The sequence below is a fragment of the Mobula birostris genome, chromosome 5 (genome assembly GCF_030028105.1).
Source record: "Mobula birostris isolate sMobBir1 chromosome 5, sMobBir1.hap1, whole genome shotgun sequence".
Lineage (NCBI taxonomy): Eukaryota > Metazoa > Chordata > Chondrichthyes > Myliobatiformes > Myliobatidae > Mobula > Mobula birostris.
The window spans coordinates 203,095,341-203,120,915 of NC_092374.1; the positions used below are offsets into that span (position 1 = coordinate 203,095,341).

Consider the following 25,575-nt stretch of genomic DNA (forward strand, 5'->3'; position numbering starts at 1 on the left):
AAGTGATACCAATAGCATGCAGGAAAATTTAATGTTCATTCTGGTCACATCAGACTGCACTACCCTTCGCTCAAAGGGTGCCCCAACGGGTCACCCTGTTGTCTAGTTTTAAATAATCACTGCCAATACCACATCAAATGGCAGAGCAGACTCAATGGGCTGAATGGCCTAATTCTCTAGATGGTGGATATCCTGAGCAACACACACACAAAATGCTGGAGGAACTCACCATTCAAAGTAAAATTATTATCAATGTTAATTTTTGTTCACCATACACTACAGTGAGATTCATTGCCACTACACTGGCATTCACAGTAAGTACAAAGAAACACAATAGAATCAATAAAAAGACTACACACAAACAGGCAAATAACCAACATGCATCAGAAAGCAAACTGCAATAACAAGAAAAAACAATTATTAATAATAATAAATTAATAAGTGATTAATACTGAGAACATGAGTTGCAGAGTCCTCGAAAGTGAGTCCATAGGTTGTGGAATCAATTTAACTTTGAGATCCATGAAGTTATCCACACTGGTTGAGGAGCCTGATGTTTGAAAGTTAATAAATGTTCCTGAAACTGTACCTGGAACCTACCAGCCTTCACCTTCCCACCCTCCCCCCACCTTTCTTTATAGGGCCTCTTCCCCTTCCCTCTTCAGTCCTGACGAAGGGTTCCAGCCCGAAACGTTAACTGATCATTTCCACGGATGCTGCCCGACCTGTTGAGTTCCTCCAGCATGTTGTGAGTGTTGCTTTGACCCCAGCATCTGCAGAGTATTTTGTGTTTACATCATCAGTAATGTACTTTACTTTATACTTTATTGTCGCCGAACAATTGATACCAGAGCATACAGACATCACAGCGATATTTGATTCTGCTCTTCACGCTCCCTGCAGTACAAATCGATAGTAAATATCAAAATTTTAAATTATAAATCATAAATAGAAAATAGAAAAGGGAAAGTAAGGAAGCGCAAAAAAAAAACAAGAGGCAGGTCCGGATATTTGGAGGGAACGGCCCAGATCCGGGTCAGGATCCATTCAGCAGTCTTATCACAGTTGGAAAGAAGCTGTTCCCAAATCTGGCCGTATGAGTCTTCAAGCTCCTGAGCCTTCTCCCGGAGGGAAGAGGGTCGAAAAGTGTGTTGACTGGGTGGGTCAAGGAGAAAAGGCCAAGTTCACTCAAGATATTCTCATAAGACATTCTGTCCAATCGAAGCAACATCCTTGTAAATCCCCTCTGCACTCTCTTTATAGTATCCACATCCATCTGTAGTGAGGTGACCAGAACTGAATACAGAACACAAGTGGAATCTCTACTCCCTTTCCTGAACAGGGAAACAACATTTGCAACCCTCCAATCCTCTGATAGTTCTCCCATCCCTTTTGATGATGCAAAGATTATCACCAGCAGCTCAGCAATCTCCTCCCACTCTTTCCACATTAGCTTCCCACATCCCCTTTCTTACTGGCTATATGCTCAAGTGTTTCAGTCCACTGTAAGTCATCCCCACAATTGCCCTGGTGAAAACTGAAGCAAAGTATTCATTAGTATCTCCGCTACCTCCTCCAACTCCTTGCACATGTTTACACTATCGCACCCGATTGGTCCTATTCTCACATGGTTCATTCTCTTGCTTGGTTCATACTTGTAGAATGCCTTGTGGTTTTCCTTAATCCTGCTCACCAAGCTCTTCTCATGGCCGCTTCTCACTGTCCGAATTTCAATAAACTCCTTCCTGGCAATCGTGTAATTTTCTAGAGCTCCAACAGTACCCAGTTTCTTGAACCTTTCGTAAGCTTTTCTTTTCTTAACTAGATTTTCTACAACCTTTGTACAACAATTTTTTTACTCTACCTCAATGGAACATACCTATCCAGAACACCTAACATTTGTGCTGTGCATTCCCCTGAGAACATCTGCTCCCAATTTATATGCCCAAGTTTCTGCTTAATAGCACCATATTTCCCCCACACCCAATGAAATGTTTTCCCAAACAGTCTGCTTCTATCCCACTCCAGCGTATGGTAAAGGAGATAGAGCTGTGATCACCACCTCCAAAATGTTCTCCCACTGAGAGAACCGACACCTGACCGGGTTCATTTCCCAATACCAGATCAAGTACAGCCTCTCCTCCAGTTGGCTTATCTACATATTGCATCAAGAAATCTTCCTGAGCACACCTGACAAACTGCACCACATCTAAACCCCTTTGTCGAAGGAGATGCCAGTCAATATTAGAAAAGTTAAAATCACCCATCATAACAACCCGATTATTATTGCACCGTTCCATAATTTTCCTCCCTGTCTGCTCCTCGATGTCTCTGTTACAATTGGGGGGGGGGGTTATAAAAAAGACCCTGTAGAGTTATTGCCCCCTTCCTGTTTCTGACCTTCATCCACAATGAGTCAATAAACAATCCCTTCATGACTTCCTCCTTTTCCGCAGCCGTGATACTATCTCTGATTAGCAATGCCATGCTCCCACCTCTTTTTGCCTCCCTCTCTGTTCTTTTTGAAACATCTAAAGCCTAGCACACTCAGTAGCCATTCTTGCTCCTGAGAAATCCAAGTCTCTGTAATGGCCACAATGTCATAGTTCCACATATTGATCCATGCTCTAAGTTCATCTGTCTTGTTTATGACACCCCTTGCATTAAATTAGACATATTTCAATCCATCTTGCTGAGTACATCTTTGCTCTGTCATCTGTCTATCCTTCCTCACAAACTCCCTACAGACTGTCTCTACTTGTGTGCAAACCGCCCCATCCTCTGCCTCTTCACTTCAGTTCCCAATCCTCTGCAAGTGTAGTTTAAACCCTCACTAATAGCATTAGCAAACCTCCCTCGCAGGATATTGGTTCCCCTCTCATTCAGGTGCAACCTCTCCCATTTGTACAGGTCACCCCTTCGTCAGAAATTGTTCCAATGATCCAAGAACTTGAAGCCCTGCCTCCTGCACCATCTCCTCAGCCACTCATTCGTCTGTGCTATCTTCTTGTTCTAGCTCGTTGCTCCGGGAGTAATCACCTTGGAAGCCCTGCTGATCAGCATCTTCCTAACTCCCTCAACAAATTGCGCAGGACGTCTACCCCTCTCCAGCCTATGCCATTGGTACCTAAATGTACTATGACCTCTGGATTCTCACCCCTCCCTCAAGAATATTCTGCAACCGCTCAGAGACATGCTCCACCCTCGCACCCAGGAGGCAACACACTATCCTGGTGTCTCTTTTGCTGCTGCAGAATCTCCGATCTGTCCCCATGACTATTGCTCTGTTTGACTTCACCCTGCCCTTCCGAATCTCAAAGCTGACCACTGTGCTATTGGTCTGGCCGCTGCTGTCTTGCCCGGATAGGTCCTCTCCCTCAGCAGTATCCAAAGGGGTCTACCTGTTGCTGAGGGGAATGGCCACAGGGAGACCCTGCACTGACTTCTTTCTCCCTTTACCTCTCTAGGTGTTCACCCATCTACGCCCTGAATTTTGTACTCTGGGTGTAACCACCAGCTCAAAAGTCTTATCTATCAATTGCTCTGTCTCCCGGATGTTCCTTAGTTCATCTGACTCCTGCTCCAGCTCCTTAATGTGGTCTTTCAGGAGCTGGAGTCGGCTGCACTTCCTGCAAGTGTAGTCATCAGGGAGACAATCAGGTGCCATGGATTCCCACATCCCACAGGAGGTACATTCCACTGCCATATCTACCATCCACCCTGCAGTGTACTGTGGGCAACGAAGACCAAATCAGCAATAACAAAAGGAAAAACCTACCCTTCCTACCTGTTTCTTTGGCCTCAGCCTCTTCTTGTCGAAGCCTCTTGAGTCAGTCTCTAAGTTCCCATTCTGACATGAGCCCCCACTCCGACAATGGCCGCTCCTCTAGACCCTATCTTTCTTTTATGGTTGAAGAGATAAGAAAAATCCCACACAAGGAGAAATAACTCAACGTGTTTGGTGGTGCTCACCCTGCCTTCCACTGGAGTGGGAGTGTCCAATTTCTTGAGAAGCCCAGGTTAACGGAAAAGATCCCAGCCCCTCTCCCAATTGCAACCTCGCAAACGATCCGCCACCGTCGACCACTTCAACACAGAATGGAAAATTTTGGCTGTTTGCAGCTTGTTTTGCGTGAACAAACAAGATACTGCAGGTACTAGAAATCCAGAGGAACACTCACAAAATGCTGGAAAGGATCAGCAGGTCAGGCAGCATCTATGGAGACAAATAAAGAGTCGACTTGTCCGAGACTCTTCATGTAGATTCTAGATTCTGTATTCTGCTCCATAGATGCTGCCTGATCTCGTTATTCATGCACAGGCTGGTTGTCGTGTATGTGTCCAAATATCTTTTAACTAGAACACACAACATTGAGCGGTGATTTGAAAGGACAGCTTCGCGAGCATTAGTCCATTGTGTGAGGCCTATCAGCGGCGGCAACTAAGCCCAATGAACTAAATAAAAGTACAGAAGGGGTAAGTGAGGAGGCCTTTGTTGGGGCGGCCAGTGGCGAGAGTAGAAGTGACAGCTTTTTGATATTTTCTTTGCATTTTTTTTTTGAGGAATGGAGAGCATGCTGGTAGGGTTAGTATTTTACTCTGGGTATCAGATGTGGGAGTTCTGGGAATCTTCTAGTTTCCCACATGGCCACATCTGCGCCAAGTGCACTGGGATGCAGCTCCTGAGAGACCGAGTTCACTCAACCTGTTTTCATGAGGCACGCTCCCCAATCCAGGCAGCATCCTTGTAAATCTCCTCTGCAGCCTTTCTATGTCAGCCTGATAGAGATACCCGCATGGTGTGTTGCCTCCCAGGTGCCAGGGTACAGGATTTCTCAGATCGGGTGCAGAGAATTCTGAAGGGAGAGGGTGAACAACCAGAAGTCTTGGTACATGTTGGTACCAATGACATAGGTAGAAAAAGGGAGGTGGTCCTGAAGAGAGAATTCAGGGAGTTAGGTAGGAAGCTGAAAAGAGGACCTCGAGGATAGTAATCACAGGATTGCTGCCTGTGCCACGTGCTAGCGAGTGTAAGAATAGCATGATCAGGCATATTAATGTCTGGCTGAGTGGCTGGTGTCAGAGGAAGGACTTCAGATTCCTGGATCACTGGGGCCTCTTCTGGGGCAGATATGACCTGTACAATTAAGATCCGATATCCCAGCGGGCACATTTCATAGAGCTGTTGGGGAGGGTTTAAACTAATTTGGCAGGGGGATAGGAACCGGAGTGATAGGGCTGATGAAGGGAAAAGAGAAATAAATCAAAGATAACGTGCAACAGAGAATATAGAAAGAACAGGCAGGAGATGAGGCTTAATCAAAGCCAGTGGCATGAGTTATAGGGCAATAGAGACGTAGTGCAGTTAAAACAGAAAGCAACACACACTGGACTGAGAGAGCTGTATTTGAATGCATGTAGCGTGAGAAATTCAGCTGCAGATTGGCAACTATGACGTTGTGGCCATCTCTGAAACTTGGCTAAAGGTTGGCTGCCATTTGGGGCGGAATGTCCAGGGATATACGGTGTATTAGAAAGATAGGTTAGTTAGCAGAGGGGGTGGTGTGGCTCTGTGTATAAGAAATAATATTAAATTATTGGGAAGAGATGACATAGGATTAGAAGGTGTAGAGTCTCTATGGGTTGAGTTAAGAAATGGCAAGGGTAAAAGGACCTGAATGGCAGTTGTATACAGGCACAGCAGCCAGGATGTGAATTACAAATTACAGCAGGAGATAGAAAAGGCGTGTCAGAAAGGCAATGTCATGATAATCGTTGGGGATTTTAACATGAAAGTGGATTGGGAAAACCAGGCCAGTACTGGACATCAAGAGAGAGAATTTGTAGACGTTGTAAGGGATGGCTTTTTAGAACAGCTTGTTGTTGAGCCTGCTAGGGGATCAGCTGTGCTGGAATGATCCGGAGGTGATAAGAGAGCTTAAGGTTAAGGAACCCTTAGGGAACAGTGATCACAATATGATTGGTTCACATTGAAATTTGAGAGGGAGAAAATAGAATCTAATGTGTCGGTATTTCAGTGGACTAAAGGAAATTACAATGGCATGAGAGCGGAACTGGCTGAAGTTGAGTGGAAAGGGACATCTGTAGGAAGGACAGCAGAGCAGCAATGACTGGAGTTTCTGCGAAAAATGAGGGAAGTGCAAGACAGATACACTCCAAATAAGAAGAAATTTTCAAAGGGATGAAGGACGCTACTGTGGCTGACAAGTGAAGTCAGAGCCAAAGTAAAAGCAAAAGAGAGGGCATACAAGGAAGCCAGGGCTAGAGGGAAGATAGAGGATTGAGGAGCTTTTAAAAACTTACAGAAGGAAACTGAGAAGGTCATTAGGAAGGAAAAGGTGAATTATGAGAGGAAGCTGCCGACTAATATCAAAGAAGATTCTGAAAGCTTTTTAAAGTATATAAAGGGTAAGGGAGACTCGAGGGTAGTTATAGGACCATTACAAAATAACGCTGGAGATATTGTAACGAGAGATGCAGAGATGGCAGAGGAACTGAATGTGAAAGAAAAATGTAAAAAAGCTTAGCTCTATCTGTCAAGTGTACATGACATATGGAAACATTCAGTGAAAGGTGTTGTTTTGTATCAATGACCTACACAGTCTGTCTGAGGATTGTGCTGGGATCAGCCTGCACGTGTTGCCACACTCTGGCACCAAAATAGCACGTCCAAACCTCAACCGTACATCTCTGGGTAGCCTCCAACCAGAACATCGATTTCTCTAATGGTCCACTCTACTTTCCCATCAGATTCTTTCTTCTTTATCCCCCATCAGGAGGAAATTAGACTGCACTCCTATTTCATTTTGAATCAGATGCTGGAAGAACCAAAACAAAACTGAAAATATTTGAAATCTGCAGCAGGACAGGCAACACTTGAATCAATTCCTGGACATCAATGTGGAACGCAAACTCTGTTCCTCTCTCCACAGATCCTGACCGACCTTTTGTGATTCTCATGCATCTCCTGCGTATAAAATGGGTCTAAGACTGAAGATACAGTTATAGAATAGGCAGTTAGAGCAGAGTACCCCTGTGGCCATTCCCCTCAAAACAAGAATACCGCTTTGGATTCTTTTGTGGGGGAAGACATCCCGGGTGAATGCCACGGCGACCGGGTTACAGTCACTGAGTATGGTTCCATGCTGCAGAGGGGAAAGAGAGAGAAGGAGGGAGTGGTAGTGATGGGGGAGTCAATAGTGAGGGGAACCGACAGGAGATTCTGTGGACGTGAACGGGACACCCGGATGGGTGGTTGCCTCCCAGAAGCCAGGCTCGGGGATGTCTCGGATCGTGTCCACAACATTTTGGAGAGGGAGGGGGAACAGCCAGATGTCTTGGTACATATTGGTACCAATGACCGAAGAAGGAAAAGCAATGTGGTCCTGAAAAGAGAATTTAGAGAGCTCAGTACAAAGCTGAGAAGCAGGACTGCCCAGGTAGTAATTTCCGGACTGCTGCCTGCGCCATGCGCCAGTGAGGGATGAAACAGGATGATTTGGCAGATAAATGCTTGGCTGAGAAGCTGGTGCGGGGGCAGGGCTTCAGGTTCTTGGATCTTTGGGATCTCTTCTGGGGGAGGTATGACCTGTTCAAAAGTGACGGGTTGCACCTGAACCTGAGGTGGGCAATATTTTCGTGGGCAGGTTTGTTAGAGCTGTTGGGGAGGGTTTAATCTAATTTGGCGGGGGTGGGGTGGGGTGGGAACCGAAGTGAAGGGATTCAGGATAGGACAGATGGTAAAAAAGTAAAGATAGTGTGCAGTCAGACTGTCAGGAAGGGCAGACAGGTGATGGGACTTAGTTGCAACCAACAGGCTGAGTATCAAAACATTAGGGATGCAGAATCAGAACAGATAGCAAATACAGTACTCAAGGTGTTGTATCTAAATGCACATGGTATAAGAAATTAAGTGGATGATCTTGTTGCACGATTACAGTTTGCCAGGTATGATGTTGTAGCCATCACTGAATCGTGGCTGAAGGATGGTTGTAGTTGGGAGCTGAATGTCCAAGGTTACATGTTATATCAGAGGTGTAGGAAGGTATGCAAAGGGGGTGGTGTGGCCCTACTGTAAGTAATGGCATCAAATCAGTAGAAAGATGTGACATAGGATCGGAAGATGTTGAATCCTTGTGGGTTGAGTTAAGAAACTACAAGAGTAAAAGGATGTTGATGGCAGTTATATACAGGCTTTCCAACAGTGGCTGGGAGCTGGAACACAGGTTACAACAGGAAACACAAAAGGCAAGTCAAAAGAACATGCAGGTCAATCGGGAAAATCAGGTTGGATCTCAAGAGAGTGAGTTGTTGAAGGCCTAAGAAATGGCTTTTTAGAGCAGTTTGTCATACTGCTCTAAAAAGCCATTTCTTAGGCCTTCAACAACTCACTCTCTTGAGATCCAACCTCTTCCGATCCTATGTCACATCTTTCTAGTAGGGGATCAGCTGTACTGGATTGGGTGTAATGTAATGAACCGGAGGCGATTAGGGATCTTAACGTAAAAGAACCCTTTGAACCAGTGATCACAATATGATTGAGTTCAACTTGAAATTTGATGGGGAGAAAGTAAAGTCTGATGTAGCAGTATTTCAGTGGAGTAAGGGAAATTATAGTAATTGTAATGAAAGGTGAGTTGGCCAAAGTAAATTAGCAGGAGCTGCTGGCAGGGATGTCAGCAGAGCAGCAATGGTTGTGTTTCTGGGGAAATGAGGAAGGTGCAGGGCATGTATATTCCAAAAATGAAGAAATACTCAAAAGATAAAATAGTACAACCATGGCTGACAAGGGAAGTCAAAGCTATTGTAAAAGCAAAAGAAAGGGCATACAATAAAGCAAAAATTAGTGGGAATGTAGAGAATTGGGAAGTTTTTAAAAACCTACAGAGAGCAACTAAAAAAATCATTGGCAGGGAAAAGATGAAATATGAAGGCAAGCTAGCAAATGTCAAAGTAGATAGTAAAAGTTTTTTTCAAGTATGTTAAAAATAAAAGAAAAATAAGAGTGGATACAGAACCGCGAGAAACTGAGTCAGGAGAAATAATAATGGGGGACAAGGAGATGGCTGATGAACTAAATGAGTATTTTGTGTCAGTCTTCACTGGGAGCAGTTACTGTTACAAGAGAGAAGGTGCTCAAAAAGCTGAAAGACCTAAAGGTATATAAATCACCCAGACCAGAGAAACTGCATCCTAGGGTTCTGAAAGAGTTAGGTTAGAAATTGTGGTGGCATTAGAAATAATCTTTCAAAAAATCATTGGACTCTGGCATAGTGCCAGGGGGCTGGAAAAATGCAAATGTCACTCCAGTCTTGAAGAAAGGAGGAAGGCAGCAGAAAGGAAATTATATACCATTTAGCCTGACCTCAGTGGTTGAGAAGGTGTTAGAATCAATTCTGAAGGACGAGGTGATGGGAGTACCTGGTGACACAGGACAAGATAGTACAAAGTCAGCATGGTTTCCTTCAGTGAAAATCCTGCCTGACAAACCTGTTGGAATTAGAGTCATAGAGAAATACAGCACAGAAACAGGCCCTTCAGCCCATCAAGTCCATGCCAAATCTTTGAGAGGATTACAAGTAGGATCCACTTTCTCCTCCTGTCAAATTCCCAATTCTTCACCCTTTGTCACTGACACCTCTTACCTCCTCGTATCTGACACATTTCCACCCCTCCCTCATCTATTACCCCTCATCTGGATCCACCCATCACCTGTCCATTACCCTCCATAGATTTTATCTGACACGCTGGGAGTCTCCGGCGATTTGCATGTTACCAACACAACATGTCCCGTGTTACCAAGATTCATCACCCCGACCTCCCTCTCCCAGTCAGCACCACCACCACTTGTCCCAGTTACCCCTGTCAGTCCCGGTGGACTTTAGCACCCGGGGGAGCCGGGGAGCTCAGGACCCGCCGCCCGCGGCTGCTGCTGAATCCGCGGTGTTTCTGTTCCGTTGACGGATGAGGTGAACGAGTTAAAATTAATGGATCGATAATTCTCACATCGTGTTTATTTCACTCTCCGCACATTTATATTTACACTGACTTACTCCTGACGCCGGTCCCGGACCCGACCCGTTTACAGACCCGGAGCGGAACCGGAGCAGATTCTCAGCCACTCGTTTGGATACACAGTCCAGAAAAAAGGATAAAGTTTCTCCGTGAATTTATTCCCAGTGAAGGTGTGGAGATGAGACTTGGTCTCCGCGTTGTAAAATGAAACTGTCCCGGACTGGTAACTGAGATAAACTCCCACCCTCCCGGGGATGGGACCGGCAGGGAGACGGGACTCAGGGGAGGTGTGGACCCACATCTCGTCATTAATCCGCTCGATGATCCAGAATCCGGTCTCCGGACTCAGTCTGACCCATCTCTTCCTCTCCACAGACTCTGCGGCGACTCCCAGATACCAGCACCGATTCCCCGTCACCTCCACCTCCCAGTAATGTCTCCCCGATGTGAATCCCTCCGATCCCAGCACACAAAGCCAGTGTGTGAACCTCTTCCCGGTGTCAGGGAGATCCCTCCGGGTCCCGGTCAGTCTCACACTCTTCCGATCCTCAGACACCTCGAGCAGCGGACTCGCCGTTTCCACATCCAGGGTGACAGAGTCTGGGGGGGGGGGGAGAAGCAGAGAATTAGAGAGTCCCCGGGGATCGGGGGAAGACTCGGGCAGCGCGGCCCCGGGACCGGGGGAGAGGCCGCTGGGCCTCAGGCTCAGTCGGGTGGCCGACAGGACCCTTTCCCGGGGTTTTACCAAACACAGCGGATGGACAACCAGCATCTTCCCGAGGTTTTTCCCCGCCATGGAGAGCGGATTTTCCCCGATCAACGCACATAAAATTCTAGAGGATCTCAGCGGGTCAAGCAGCGTGTGTTAAGGGAGATTTCAAGCCGAGACCTTTCCTCAAGATTGGAAAGAAAGACGGGAGATAGCAGTGGAAACGGGTATGCGGAAGGGATGGAGCAACAACTGGAGCCAGATGAGGATGGGGTGAGTGAACACTGGAGGCATTTAAAGAGGAGGTCAGGCAGAATTCATTCATGTTGACCAACTCACTTTAATGAACTAGATCCATTTGCCTGTATTTGCCCATTATTCCTTTAACCCTTTTCCACCCACGTACCCGTCCAGATGTCTTTTAAATCATTGTAACTGTATCCATCTCTACAGTTTCCTTTGGCGGCCTCCTGAGTTCCAGGAAAAAGTCCCAAAATATCCAGCCTCTCCTTATAACCCAAACCCTCCAGTCTCAGTAACATCCTTGTAAATCTGTTTTATACCCTCTCAGTTTAATGAGATCCTTCCTGTACAAAGGTAACCAGATCCAAATCATAAAGACAAGAAAGTCTGAAGATGCTGAAAATCCAAAGCAACACACACAAAACCTTGGACCAAATCATTGAGTGTTTATTCACATCCATAGATGCTGCCTGATCTGCTGAGTTCCTCCAGCAGTTTGTGTGTGTTACTCTGCTCCAAATGTGGCCTTCCCAATGTCTTGTACACTCATAACGTAACGTCGCAGCTCCTGTACTCAGTATTCTGACTGATGAAGACAATCACCTCCTGGTCTCTCTGATCCACAACACCCTCCAGGGCCCCACTGATTCCTGTGTAAATCCTGTCCTGGTTTACCTTCCAAAATGCAACACCCTCATCTCTGAATTAAAATCAATTTCCATCCAATGGTCCAGAGACCCAATTAATCAAACTCTCATTGTAATCTTGGACAAAGCATGAGCAACAGGGTTATGTAGTGGATAACACAATACTGTTGCACATCAGGACGTTCTGGAGTTCCGAGATCAATTCTGACACCATCTGTTAGGAGTTTGTACGGTCTCCCCAAGACCTCGTGCCTTTCCTCCGGGTGCTCACGATTCATCCCTCAGATTGGGGAGGAGTGGAAGCGAGGAAGACCATCATTACTTGCAGTGGGGTCTGGAGCAGCTGGAAAAATGGGCTGAAAGGTGTCAGCTGGAATTTAATGCAGACAAGTGTGAGCTGTTGCACTTCTGTAGGACCCCAGTGTAGGTCTTACACAGTGAATGGTCGGGCACTGAGGACTCTGTTCTGCAGCAGATCTGGGGACACAGGTCCATAATACATCGAAAGTGGTGTTACAGGGAGATAGGGTCATAAAAAAAGGTTTTCTTTGGCCTTCATAAATCAAAGCATTGAGTACAAGAGATGGATGTAATGTTGAAGTTGTATGAGATGTTGGTGAGGCCTAATCTGGAATATTGTGTGCAGTTTCAGTCACCTACCAACAGGAAAGATGTAAGCAAGTTTGAAAGAGTACAGAGAAAATTTACAGGGATATTAGACAATAGACAATAGGTGCAGGAGTAGACTATTCAGCCCTTCGAGGCAGCACCACCATTCACTGTGATCATAGCTGATCATCCACAATCAGTACCCCGTTCCTGCCTTCTCCCCATATCCCTTGACTCCGCTATTTTTAAGAGCTCTATCTAACTCTTTCTTGAAAGCATCCAGAGAATTGGCCTCCACTGCCTTCGGAGGCAGAGCATTCCACAGATCCACAACTCTCTGGGTGAAAAAGTTTTTCCTCAACTCCGTTCTAAATAGCCTACCCTTTATTTTCAAACTGTGGCCTCTGGTTCTGGACTCCCCCAACATTGGGAACATGTTTCCTGCCTCTAGTGTGTCCAATCCCTTAATAATCGTATTGTTGCCAGGACTGGAGGACCTGAGTCATAAGGAAAGATCAAATAGGTCAGGACTTTGTTCTTGTAACATAGAAGACAGAGGAGAGATTTGATAGAAGTATACAAAATTATGAGGGCATGGTTAGGGTAAATGCAAGCAGGCTTTTTCCATGGAGGTTGGGTGGGAATACAACCAGAGGTCATGGGTTAAGTGTGAAAGATAAAAAGTTTAAGGGGAACATGAGGGGAAACTGTTTCATTCAGAGGGTTGTGAGAGTGTGGAACGAGCTGCCAGTGCAAGTGGTACATGCAAGCTCGATTTAAACATTTAAGAGAAGTTTGGACAGGTACATGGATGGCAGGAGTTGGAGGACGATGGTCCCGGTGCAGGTCGATGGGAGCAGGTAGTTTAAATGTTTCGGTACAGACCAGGTGGGCTGAAGGGCCAGTGCTGTTAGTTTCTATCACTCTGTGATGCTCATACAGAGACATAGCGGTTTGTAGGTTAAATGGTCATTGCACATTGCCCCGTGATTAGGCTAGTTTTAAATAGTTGGGGTGCTGGGTGGAGCAGGTCATTGGACTGGAACGGCCTGTTTCACACTGTATCTAAATAAGTAAATAACCTCTTCACTGTCCGTGAAACCACCAATTTTAGAGTCCTTCACAAACCTACTAAACATGTCACCTACATTCTCTCCAAATCATTCATATGAATGATGAAAAACAGTGGACCCAGCACCGCTCCCTGCAGCACAACCGCTGGTCACAGGACTCCACCCAGACAATTCTGTATCCTATTCCAGATCGTACTAGAAAACATAGAAAATAGGTGCAGGAGTAGGCCATTCGGCCCTTCGAGCCTGCACCGCCATTTATTATGATCATGGCTGATCATCCAACTCAGAACCCCGCCCCAGCCTTCCCTCCATACCCCCTGATCCCCGTAGCCACAAGGGCCATATCTAACTCCCTCTTAAGTATAGCCAACGAACTGGCCTCAACTGTTTCCTGTGGCAGAAAATTCCACAGATTCACCACTCTCTGTGTGAAGAAGTTTTTCCTAATCTCAGTCCTAAAAGGCTTCGCCTTTATCCTCAAACCGTGACCCCTCGTTCTCGACTTCCCCAACATCGGGAACAATCTTCCTGCATCTAGCCTGTCCAATCCCTTTAGGATTTTATACATTTCAATCAGAACCCCCCTCAATCTTCTAAATTCCAACGAGTACAAAACTAGTTCATCCAGTCTTTCTTCATATGAAAGTCCTGCCATCCCAGGAATCAATCTGGTGAACATTCTTTGTACTCCCTCAATGGCAAGGATGTCTTTCCTCAGATTACGGGACCAAAACTGCACACAATACTCAAAGTGTGGTCTCACCAAGGCCTTGTACAACTGCAGTAGTACCTCCCTGCTCCTGTACTCGAATCCCCTTGCTATAAATGCCAGCATATCATTCGCCTTTTTCACCGCCTGCTGTACCTGCATGCCCACTTTCAATGACTGGTATATAATGACACCCAGGTCTCGTTGCACCTCCCCTTTTCCTAATCGGCCACCATTCAGATAATAATCTGTTTTCCTATTTTTGCCACCAAAGTGGATAACTTCACATTTATCCTCATTAAATTGCATCTGCCATGAGTTTGCCCACTCACCCAACCTATCCAAGTCACCCTGCATCCTCTCAGCATTCTCCTCACAGCTAACACTGCCGCCCAGCTTTGTGTCATCCGCAAACTTGGAGATGCTGCATTTAATTCCCTCATCCAAGTCATTAATATATATTGTAAACAACTGGGGTCCCAGCACCGAGCCTTGCGGTACCCCAATAGTCACTGCCTGCCATTCTGAAAAGGTCCCGTTTATTCCCACTCTTTGCTTCCTGTCTGCTAACCAATTCTCTATCCACATCAATACCTTACCCCCAATACCGTGTGCTTTAAGTTTGCACACTAATCTCCTGTGTGGGACCTTGTCAAAAGCCTTTTGAAAATCCAAATATACCACATCCACTGGTTCTTCCCTATCCACTCTACTAGTTACATCCTCAAAAAATTCTATGAGATTCGTCAGACATGATTTTCCTTTCACAAATTCATGCTGACTTTGTCCGATGATTTCACCGCTTTCCAAATGTGCTGTTATCACATCTTTGAGAACTGACTCCAGCAGTTTCCCCACCACCGACGTTAGGCTAACCGGTCTATAATTCCCCGGTTTCTCTCTCCCTCCTTTTTTAAAAAGTGGGGTTACATTAGCCACCCTCCAATCCTCAGGAACTAGTCCAGAATCTAACGAGTTTTGAAAAATTATCACTAACGCATCCACTATTTCTTGGGCTACTTCCTTAAGCACTCTGGGATGCAGACCATCTGGCCCTGGGGATTTATCTGCCTTTAATCCCTTCAATTTACCTAACACCACTTCCCTACTAACATGTATTTCGCTCAGTTCCTCCATCTCACTGGACCCTCTGTCCCCTACTATTTCTGGAAGATTATTTATGTCCTCCTTAGTGAAGACAGAACCAAAGTAATTATTCAATTGGTCTGCCATGTCCTTGCTCCCCATAATCAATTCACCTGTTTCTGTCTGTAGGGGACCTACATTTGTATTTACCAGTCTTTTCCTTTTTACATATCTATAAAAGTATTGTATCCCATGTGATCTAACTCTCTGCTATCTTGTCAAATCCCTCGCTAAACTCCATGGAGACGATGTCTACTGCACTTTCATCAGCTGTAATTTATTTATTGAGATACAGCTCGGAATAGGCCCTTCCGGCCCTTTGACCCCCACCACCCGCAACCCCTGATTTAATCCGAGCCTCACCATGGGACCAGTTACAATGACCCCCACCACACAGCAACCCCTGATTTAATCTGAGCCTGACCATGGGACAAGTTACAATGACCCCCACCACCCAGCAACCCCTGATTTAATCTGAGCCTGACCATGGGACAAGTTACAATGACCCCCACCACACAGCAACCCCTGATTTAATCCGAGCCTCACCATGGGACAAGTTACAATGACCCCAGCACCCAGCAACCCCTGATTTAATCCGAGCCTGACCATGGGACAAGTTACAATGATGCCCACCACCCAGAAACCTGTGATTTAATCCGAGCCTGACCATGGGACAAGTTACAATGACCCCCACCACCCAGCAACCCCTGATTTAATCCGAGCCTGACCATGGGACAAGTTACAATGACCCCCACCACCCAGCAACCCCTGATTTAATCCGAGCCTCACCATGGGACAAGTTACAATGACCCCCACCACCCAGAAACTCGTGATTTAATCCGAGCCTGACCATGGGACAAGTTACAATGACCCCCAGCACCCAGAAACCCCTGATTTAATCTGAGCCTAACAACAGGATAATTAAACTGTGGGAGGAACTGGAGCACCTCGAGGAAACCCACACAGTCATGGGGAGAATGTATCAGGGAAGTCCAGTCCATAAGCCGAATGTCAGTGGTGGGAATGTTTCTGAGAGACAGGATCGAACAGCATTTGGAAAGACAAGGACAGATCAGGGACAGTCAGCACGGCGTTGTGCATGGAAAATCACGTCTCACAAATCCCAGTTTGTTGAAGAGGTGACAGAGAGGATTGACCAGGACAGGGTGGTAGACATTGTCCACATAATCTTCACCAAGGCCTTTGATGTTGATCAGAGACCACTATTGGAGTTTGTGTGCATTTCTGGGTCCCCGACTCCGGGAAGGATGTCATTACAGGAAGATGTTACCAGGGCTGGAGGGCTTGGGTTAAAAGGAGAGCCTGGATAAGCTGGGGCTATTTCCCTGGGGCGTTGGGTGTTGAGTGGGGCCCCTTTTCGAGGTACATAAAATCATGAGGGCAGATGTAAAGTGTATACACATGGTCTCTTTCCCCAGAATAACAGAGTCCAAAAGCAGAGGGCGGGGATTGAAGAGAGAGTTTTTTAAGCAATCTGTGAGGGAAGTGGGTACATGTGGAATTTGCTGTCAGAGGAAGCTGTAGAAACAGGTATAATTAATATATTTTATAATAAATTTAGACAGGTACACGGATAGGAAATGGTTAGAGGAATATGGGACAAACACATGGAAATGGGAAATGTGCCTGTTTCCCTGGTGATGTGTCCCACTCTGATGGTGCATTTGGATATCTGTCACTGTGTGTGAGTGTGTGTTGGTTGTGGTAAATATTTAGTGAGTGTGTGTTCACATTGAAGGTGAGGGTGCACATTGAAGTATTGTATGTTACAGTGTGTCTTCACATGTTCAGTGTGTGTTGGAAATGTGTGACATGTGTGCGAATTGTTCAAGTAAAAACCATTCACTGTGTCTGAAGAGAGAGAATAGTTTCCATGTCACTGAGGGAAATAACAATGTGCAATGCTGTGGCTCTGACTATAATCTGCCAATCCTTCTTCTGTATGTGTGTGAGCGAGATTTGTCAGACCAGTTATGCTGTGTGGGCTTCTCCCATCATTCACCGAGGTCAATGCTGATCGGTGAGTCCGGGCTCAGTCTGACGATGCGTCAATGTGGTGGTTTGATAACAACAGTGAGACTCGCGAGTCCAGCAGGGGGCAGAGCTGAGTCAATCAGACTGCGGTCACGGACAGGTCAGACACGGTGAGTGGCACGAAGGACTGGTGTATTTTTCTGACAGTCCCTGTCACCACAGTGATACCAGGTTTTATCCCCTTTAATGTCATTAATGGAATATTAATTCCAGAGCTACCATGTCAGGATTCAAGCACATGCATTGACAACACACATCAAAGTTGCTGGTGAACGCAGCAGGCCAGGCAGCATCTCCAGGAAGAGGTACAGTCGACGTTTCAGGATGAGACCCTTCGTCAGGACTAACTGAAGGAAGAGCTAGTAAGAGATTTAAAAGTGGGAGGGGGAGGGGGAGATCCAAAATGATAGGAGAAGACAGGAAGGGGAGGGATGGAGCCAAGAGCTGGACAGGTGATTGGCAAAGGGGATATGACAGGATCATGGGACAGGAGGTCCGGGGAGAAAGACAAGGGGGGGGGGAACCCAGAGGATGGGAAAGGGGTATAGTCAGAGAGACAGAGGGAGAAAAAGGAGAGTGAGAGAAAGAATGTGTGTATATAAATAAATAAATAACGGATGGGGTACGAGGGGGAGGTGGGGCATTAGCGGAAGTTAGAGAAGTCAATGTTCATGCCATCAGGTTGGAGGCTACCCAGACGGAATATTAGGTGTTGTTCCTCCAACCTGAGTTTGGCTTCATCTTGACAGTAGAGGAAGCCGTGGATAGACATATCAGAATGTGAATGGGACGTGGAATTAAAATGTGTCGCCACTAGGAGATCCTGCTTTCTCTGGCGGACAGAGCGTAGGTGTTCAGCAAAGCGGTCTCCCAGTCTGCGTTGGGTCTCGCCAATATATAGAAAGCCACATCGGGAGCACCGGACACAGTATATCACCCAGCTGACTCACAGGTGAAGTGTCGCCTCACCTGGAAGGACTGTTTGGGGCCCTGAATGGTGGTGAGGGAGTAAGTGTAAGGGCATGTGTAGCACTTGTTCCGCTTACAAGGATAAGTGCCAGGAGGGAGATCAGTGGGGAGGGATGGGGGGAACAAATGGTCAAGGGAGTCGCGTAGGGAGCGATCCCTGCGGAAAGCAGAGTAGCAGGGAGGGAAAGATGTGCTTAGTGGTGGGATCCCGTTGGAGGTGGCGGAAGTTACGGAGAATAATATGTTGGACCCAGACGCTGGTGGGGTGGTAGGTGAGGACCAGGGGAACCCTATTCCTGGTGGGGTGGCGGGAGGATGGAGTGAGAGCAGATGTGCGTGAAATGGGGGAGATGCGTTTGAGAGCAGAGATGATGGTGGAGGAACACATTGACATATTTTTCCAGTATGAATGGAATGAGGATGCAGTGGTTCATCTAACAGTCCCGTGAAGTGGTTATATTTTGCCCCAGTGTTGGAGTGTTCAGGGGTCTGACTTCTCCAGATGATCACGTGACAGTGATGCCTCCCTGCAGGTGGGGTTGGTGTCAGAATAAACTTCAGTTCCCCTTCAGCCTATTCTTATAGCCAAATTTTGTGTCTAATTATTAATTGTGTCTGAAATAAGGGCAAATGAATCTGTATGTTTTACCTCGCTTAATGCCATCAAACGCTTCTCCCAACGTTACGTCGAACAAATAAGGGTGATAGAATTTTTCAGCCAGTAGGGCACCATCTGTCACTGACAATGACTGGTCATCATCACTGATCCTGTAAATATGTAGTTATAAACTGAGCTTCAGTGATATTTGAACTATTTTACAAATCCATACAGAATTTCAGTAAAGACCATGTCCTACCTCCTCTTCCGATGAGCTTCCTCCTGAAACAAATCAAACACAGATATCAACTGACTGAGACTGACCATTGGCATCCCAATAGCAGGAATCTGAGCCAAGTTATTAAAAGCTGCCGGGAGCTGAGGAGGACGATGGCGCCTAACGGTGACTGCTTTGCTAGCATCTCCGGAAACAGCTCTATTTCTATCTTTAATATCTCTATTTTTCCCTTTCAGGGGTCTTTTGAAGACCCTGACCTGGAGTTACACGCTGCCTTCGGTTCTTTGCAGGAATGAGACCCACTCTCGGGGTCTCACGACTGGCCGCTGTTCGATATATCAAGGACACAGCCTGGAAGACTAGCACACCTTCAAGTTCCGAGATTATGTGGCTCTGGAGGTGGGCAGACTCGAGGTCGGTGCCTCTGCGGGGAATCGGTGTGTCGTGGGAGATGGAAGATCAAAAGCAACAAGCTGGCTGCTGGCTGTGTGACCCGAGACCTGAGTTCTTTTGGCACAGAGCTTGAAAAAAACAATGCAACAGACTTTTAACGTCATAAATCAGAGAGTTGTTTGTTATGTCTCCCCTCTCGCTGTGAAATGGGTCACCTCTTTTTCCCTTTTCAGGGAGAGAGAACCTGTGTTATGTTGAATCACTGGGTGAATGAGTAGTCTTTGGGGTACTGCAAGTCTGTATCTTTACTGATGCTTTGCTGCACACTTGAGTGCTCGGTGGAGGGTGCTGATGCTTTTTTTGCCGGTGGGGAGGGGTGGTCGTTGCCTTGCTGCTGCTTATGCAAGGGAGGGGGAGCTGGGGGGCTTTGGGGTACTAACAGGTAACTCATTCATTCTTTGGGGCATGCCATCGTTTTTGTGGATATTTGTGAAGAAAAAGAATTTCAGGATGTGTATTGTATACATTTCTCTGACATTAAATGTACCTTTAAAACTTTGAAAACTCCCACTAAACTCACTCCTACTGACACACATAGTGAAAGAGGAACACAGAATCACGGGAGAAAGTACAAGGAATGTTTTTGAAAATTATACTTTAACTGGGAGGATTGAACTTACAGGAGAGACTGGACAGGTTGTCTATTTTTATCTGGATATGATGTCAGGGAGGATCAGATGGAGCAATTTAACATTCCAAATGGATTTTATGGGGTGGAAGTGGAGAAAATATTTCTGTTTTTACGAGATGAAAAGTCAAAGATAAAACATCATTTGGTTGTTAATAAATCCAACATGAAATGTGGTGAAGAGGATATCAGAAGCACACTCACAGGCTGTGACTGTGACTGGGTGTTACTCTGAGTATCGGGGACATTATTTCTGGTAATCACAGAAAAGATCACCAGCTCAGTGCTCTGATTAGAGTAACTCATTCCCGAGAAGGTTGCAGACTGTCCTGTGATGTACAGATGTTGTGGGAGGCCAGTTTGGGACAATGACAATTCTGAACAGTCAAGATGTCGACATGGTGAAAATCAGTTTCCAACTACAGTATTTGTGATAAAATGCATCATTTTGTGACTGGGCACTTTTACAGAAACAAACTGAAATCTCTCACCATGAGGAATGTGATATTTTCTTGTTGATACATCCGTTCCTGGAACTTTGAGATTTCCTCCTGGATAGAATTTAAATTCTCTCGAATCTCTCGAAGATTTTTTTCCATTGGGTTCAGAATCCTCTCCTCTTCTTCCCTGAGATTTCGCAGTGCACGCTGCTCTTTCTCAGTGAGAACCCGGCGCAGTTCAGCAAAATGAGATGTGATCTGGGACTGAAGGCTGTGTGACTGTTCCTGTCAATGAAAGGAGAGGATAGTTTACTGTTTGAGGCTATTTTTTGTATTTCTTACTGACATGGAAGGTAACCATTCAGCCCATTAACGTCTCCACTGGTTCTCAAATCTATCCCCTCCATCACGTTCCCCCACGTCTCCCTGAAACATACACTCTATCTCTGACCCACGAACGCCGACCTGATTCATAGACCACCCACAATCACAAGGTTAACTGCAGTAGCCAATTTACCGTTCAACCATGCAATGTCGGCTAAAGGAAGGTACTGGTTACGGAGAGAACATTCAAACTCCACGCAGACAGCTCCAGGGGTCAGGATCGATCCCAGGTTACTGGAACTGCGATACTCTGCTATTCTGCATTAAAGGGAACAAAACTACACAGCGAATTTGTAAATTCTGCTCAGGGGACTCACCCGAACTCCGGAAATCTTCTTTTTCTGTTGTTGCTCCATTTCCTCGAAGTCTGATTTCTTTTTTGTGAGAGAGTCTAAGGAAGATTTAACTCGGCCCTAGAAATCAGAGAGTGAAGACATTAGACCAAAGTATGCAACTAAATAAATAGCTGATCAAAACCTGGTTTGTTTTACCTTGTAGATTTCAACGGCTTCGTTAACCGGCATGAAGTTGTGAGACTTGTGTTCCAGTGCATCTCTACAGATCAGGCAGATCAGTGTCTTGTCCGTCTCACAGAACAGCTTCAGTTCTTCCTCATGTTTCTCGCAGTGAAGTTTACTTTCCTTCTCTTTCGGGTTCAGGCTTAGTTTTCGAGCTTTCTCAGACAGGTTTGCTAAGGCCCGATTGACCCTGAGGTTGCGGTCTGCAAACTGCTCTCTACATTCCGGGCAGGAGTTTCTCTCCTCCCTTTCCCAACACCGTGTGATACAGGAGCGGCAGCAGTTGTGTCCACAGTCCAGTATAACTGGATCGGTGAAGAAATCCAGGCAGATGGGACAAATTACCTCCTCGGTTAAACTCTCGACCTGTTCTTTCGAAGCCATTTTAACTCTCGGTACTTCCTGGTTCAGAATCCCTTCACTTTCGGGAGCTGCTGAACGCTTGTGGTACCGCGATTGTCCTCTAGAGGCGCTGCAGTCTCGGGAATGAATGTTCCTTTTCAGTGAGCAGGAATCGTGCTCATTTCCACAGCAGGGATCAGAAACACATTAAACAAGTCTCACATAGATAAAGCCGGAGAGAAGAGCTTGGTTCAGTCTACGGCAGAACTGAAGGGGTAAGTCCTGAAAAGATAGACACAAGGGACTGTAAATGCAGGAATCCGGAGGGGAAAGAGAGCTGCTGGAAGAACTAAGCAGGTCAGACAGCATTTGTGGAGAAAAATAAACAGAAGATATCCCAGGTTGAGACAGTCCAGATGTAGGTTCTCGACCCGAAATGTGGATTGTCCATTTCTCTCCACAGATGCGGCCTGACCCTCGGTGTTCCTCCAAAAGCTCGTTTTGTTTAGAAACATAGAAAATAAGTGCAGGAGTAGGCCATTCGGCCCTTCGAGCCTGCACCGCCATTCATTATGATCATGGCTGATCATCCAACTCAGAACCCCGCCCCAGCCTCCCCTCCATACCCCCTGACCCCCGTAGCCACAAGGGCCATATCTAACTCCCTCTTAAATATAGCCAATGAACTAGCCTCAACTGTTTCCTGTGGCAGAGAATTCCACAGATTCACCACTCTCTGTGTGAAGAAGTTTTTCCTAATCTTGGTCCTAAAAGGCTTCCCCTCTATCCTCAAACTGTGGCCTCTCGTTCTGGACTTCCCCAACATCGGGAATAATCTTCCTGCATCTAGCCTGTCCAATCCCTTTAGGATCTTATACGTTTCAATCAGATCCCCCCTCAATCTTCTAAATTCCAACGAGTACAAGCCCAGTTCATCCAGTCTTTCTTCATATGAAAGTCCTGCCATCCCAGGAATCAATCTGGTGAACCTTCTTTGTACTCCCTCTATGGCAAGGATGTCTTTCCTCAGATTAGGGGACCAAAACTGCACACAATACTCCAGGTGTGATCTCACCAAGGCCTTGTACAACTGCAGTAGTACCTCCCTGCTCCTGTACTCGAATCCTCTCGCTATAAATGCCAGCATACCATTCACTTTTTTCACTGCCTGCTGTACCTGCATGCCCACTTTCAATGACTGGTGTATAATGACACCCAGGTCTCGTTGCACCTTCCCTTTTCCTAATCGGCCAACATTCAGATAATAATCTGTTTTCCTATTTTTGCCACCAAAGTGGATAACTTCACATTTATCCACATTAAATTGCATCTGCCATGAACTTGCCCACTCACCCAACCTATCCAAGTCACCCTGCATCCTCTCAGCATCCTCCTCACAGCTAACACTGCCACCCAGCTTCGTGTCATCCGCAAACTTGGAGATGCTGCATTTAATTTCCTCATCCAAGTCATTAATATATATTGTAAACAACTGGGGTCCCAGCACTGAGCCTTGCGGTACCCCACTAGTCACCGCCTGCCATTCTGAAAAGGTCCCGTTTATTCCCACTCTTTGCTTCCTGTCTGCTAACCAATTCTCCACCCACACCAATACCTTACCACCAATACCTTACCCCCAATACCGTGTGCTTTAAGTTTGCACACTAATCTCCTGTGTGGGACCTTGTCAAAAGCCTTTTGAAAATCCAAATATACCACATCCACTGGTTCTCCCTTATCCACTCTACTAGTTACATCCTCGAAAAATTCTATGAGATTCGTCAGACATGATTTTCCTTTCACAAATCCATGCTGACTTTGTCCGATCATTTCACTGCTTTCCAAATGTGCTGTTATCACATCCTGGATAACTGACTCCAGCAGTTTCCCCACCACCGACGTTAGGCTAACCGGTCTATAATTCCCCGGTTTCTCTCTCCCTCCTTTTTTAAAAAGTGGAGTTACATTAGCCACCCTCCAATCCTCAGGAACTAGTCCAGAATCTAACGAATTTTGAAAAATTATCACTAATGCATCCACTATTTCTTGGGCTACTTCCTTAAGCACTGTAGGATGCAGACCATCTGGCCCTGGGGATTTATCTGCCTTCAATCCCTTCAATTTACCTAACACCACTTCCCTACTAACATGTATTTCGCTCAGTTCCTCCATCTCACTGTACCCTCTGTCCCCTACTATTTCTGGAAGATTATTTATGTCCTCCTTAGTGAAGACAGAACCAAAGTAATTATTCAATTGGTCTGCCATGTCCTTGCTCCCCATAATCAATTCACCCGTTTCTGTCTGCAGGGGACCTACATTTGTCTTTACCAGTCTTTTCCTTTTTACATATCTATAAAAGCTTTTACAGTCCGTTTTTATGTTCCCTGCCAGTTTTCTCTCATAATCTTTTTTCCCCTTCCTAATTAAGCCCTTTGTCCTCCTCTGCTGAACTCTGAATTTCTCCCAGTCCTCAGGTGAGCCACTTTCTCTGGCTAATTTGTCTGCTTCTTCCTTGGAATTGATACTATCCCTAATTTCTCTTGTCAGCCACGGGTGCACTACCTTCCTTGATTCATTCTTTTGCCAAACTGGGATGAACAATTGTTGTAGTTCATCCATGCAACCTTTAAATGCTTGCCATTGCATATCCACCATCAATCCTTTAAGTGTCATTTGCCAGTCTATCTTAGCTAATTCACGTCTCATACCTTCAAAATTACCTCTCTTTAAGTTCAGAACCTTTGTTTCTGAATTAACTATGTCACTCTCCATCTTAATGAAGAATTCCATCATATTATGGTCACTCTTACCCAAGAGGCCTCTCACGACAAGATTGCTAATTAACCCTTCCTCATTGCTCAAAACCCAGTCCAGAATAGCCTGCTCTCTAGTTGGTTCCTCGACATGTTGGTTCAAAAAACCATCCCGCATACATTCCAAGAAATCCTCTTCCTCAGCACCTTTACCAATTTGGTTCACCCAATCTATATGTAGATTGAAGTCACTCATTATAACTGCTGTTCCTTTATTGCACACATTTCTAATTTCCTGTTTAATACCATCTCTGACCTCACTACTACTGTTAGGTGGCCTGTACACAACTCCCACCAGCGTCTTCTGCCCCTTAGTGTTACGCAGCTCTACCCATATCGATTCCACATCTTCCTGGCTTATGTCCTTCCTTTCTATTGCGTTAATCTCTTCTTTAACCAGCAACGCCACCCTACCTCCCCTTCCTTCATGTCTATCCCTCCTGAATATTGAATATCCCTGAACGTTGAGCTCCCATCCCTGGTCACCCTGGAGCCATGTTTAGCTCGAGGACTGAAGATAGTCAGGCTGGGATGTAGAAACAGTGATTAATGTAAATTTAGAGCAACTATTAAATCAGTTATAGGTATGGAACATGGGATGTGGAGAGAATCTGCTGTGAGGAGACAGATACTGTGGCGATGACAAAGACGTGGCTGCAGGAATAACCACAGGACTGGACATTGTACGTCACAGTGTGGAAAACATTCAACTCCTGATTTCCATTTCCTTTCTTGACTTCACCACATACGGCTTGGCTCCAAAGGTCTGGTCTCGCTTGTTCTGAACAGGGACCACGTGTGGAAATGATTTCCCCTGCCTGTCTTCTAAACCCCGTCAGGCCCAGAGAGCAGGGGCACTGGGCTGGAATCTCCACTCACAAACACAAGAGATTCTGCAGATGCTGGAATTCCAGAGCAACATACAATATACTGGAGGAACTCAGCTGGTCAGGCAGCAGA

At 45.9% G+C, this 25,575-nt stretch overlaps 1 protein-coding gene across 1 annotated transcript; it reads right to left on the minus strand.

Moving 5' to 3' along the window:
• Positions 1-10,019: 10,019 nt before the first annotated feature.
• On the minus strand, positions 10,020-21,849 carry LOC140198288 (zinc-binding protein A33-like). The gene is made up of 6 exons (XM_072259353.1): positions 21,431-21,849; positions 21,257-21,352; positions 20,607-20,840; positions 19,056-19,078; positions 18,848-18,966; positions 10,020-10,635 (listed from the first exon to the last, which is right to left on the minus strand). The coding sequence occupies exons 1-6, from the start codon at positions 21,839-21,841 to the stop codon at positions 10,103-10,105; spliced, it is 1,416 nt and encodes a 471-aa protein (XP_072115454.1). The 5' UTR covers positions 21,842-21,849; the 3' UTR covers positions 10,020-10,102.
• Positions 21,850-25,575: the final 3,726 nt, after the last annotated feature.

Excerpts from the sequence above, each read along its gene's own strand:
- LOC140198288 (XM_072259353.1), bottom strand. The coding sequence starts at position 21,841 with ATGGCTTCGAAAGAACAGGTCGAGAGTTTAACCGAGGAGGTAATTTGT. Across the intron at positions 21,353-21,430 it reads AAGCCGTTGAAATCTACAAG|GGCCGAGTTAAATCTTCCTT; the intron begins GTAAAACAAACC and ends TCTGATTTCTAG. Across the intron at positions 10,636-18,847 it reads GTTTGATGGCATTAAGCGAG|ACTCTGTCACCCTGGATGTG; the intron begins GTAAAACATACA and ends CCCCCCCCCCAG.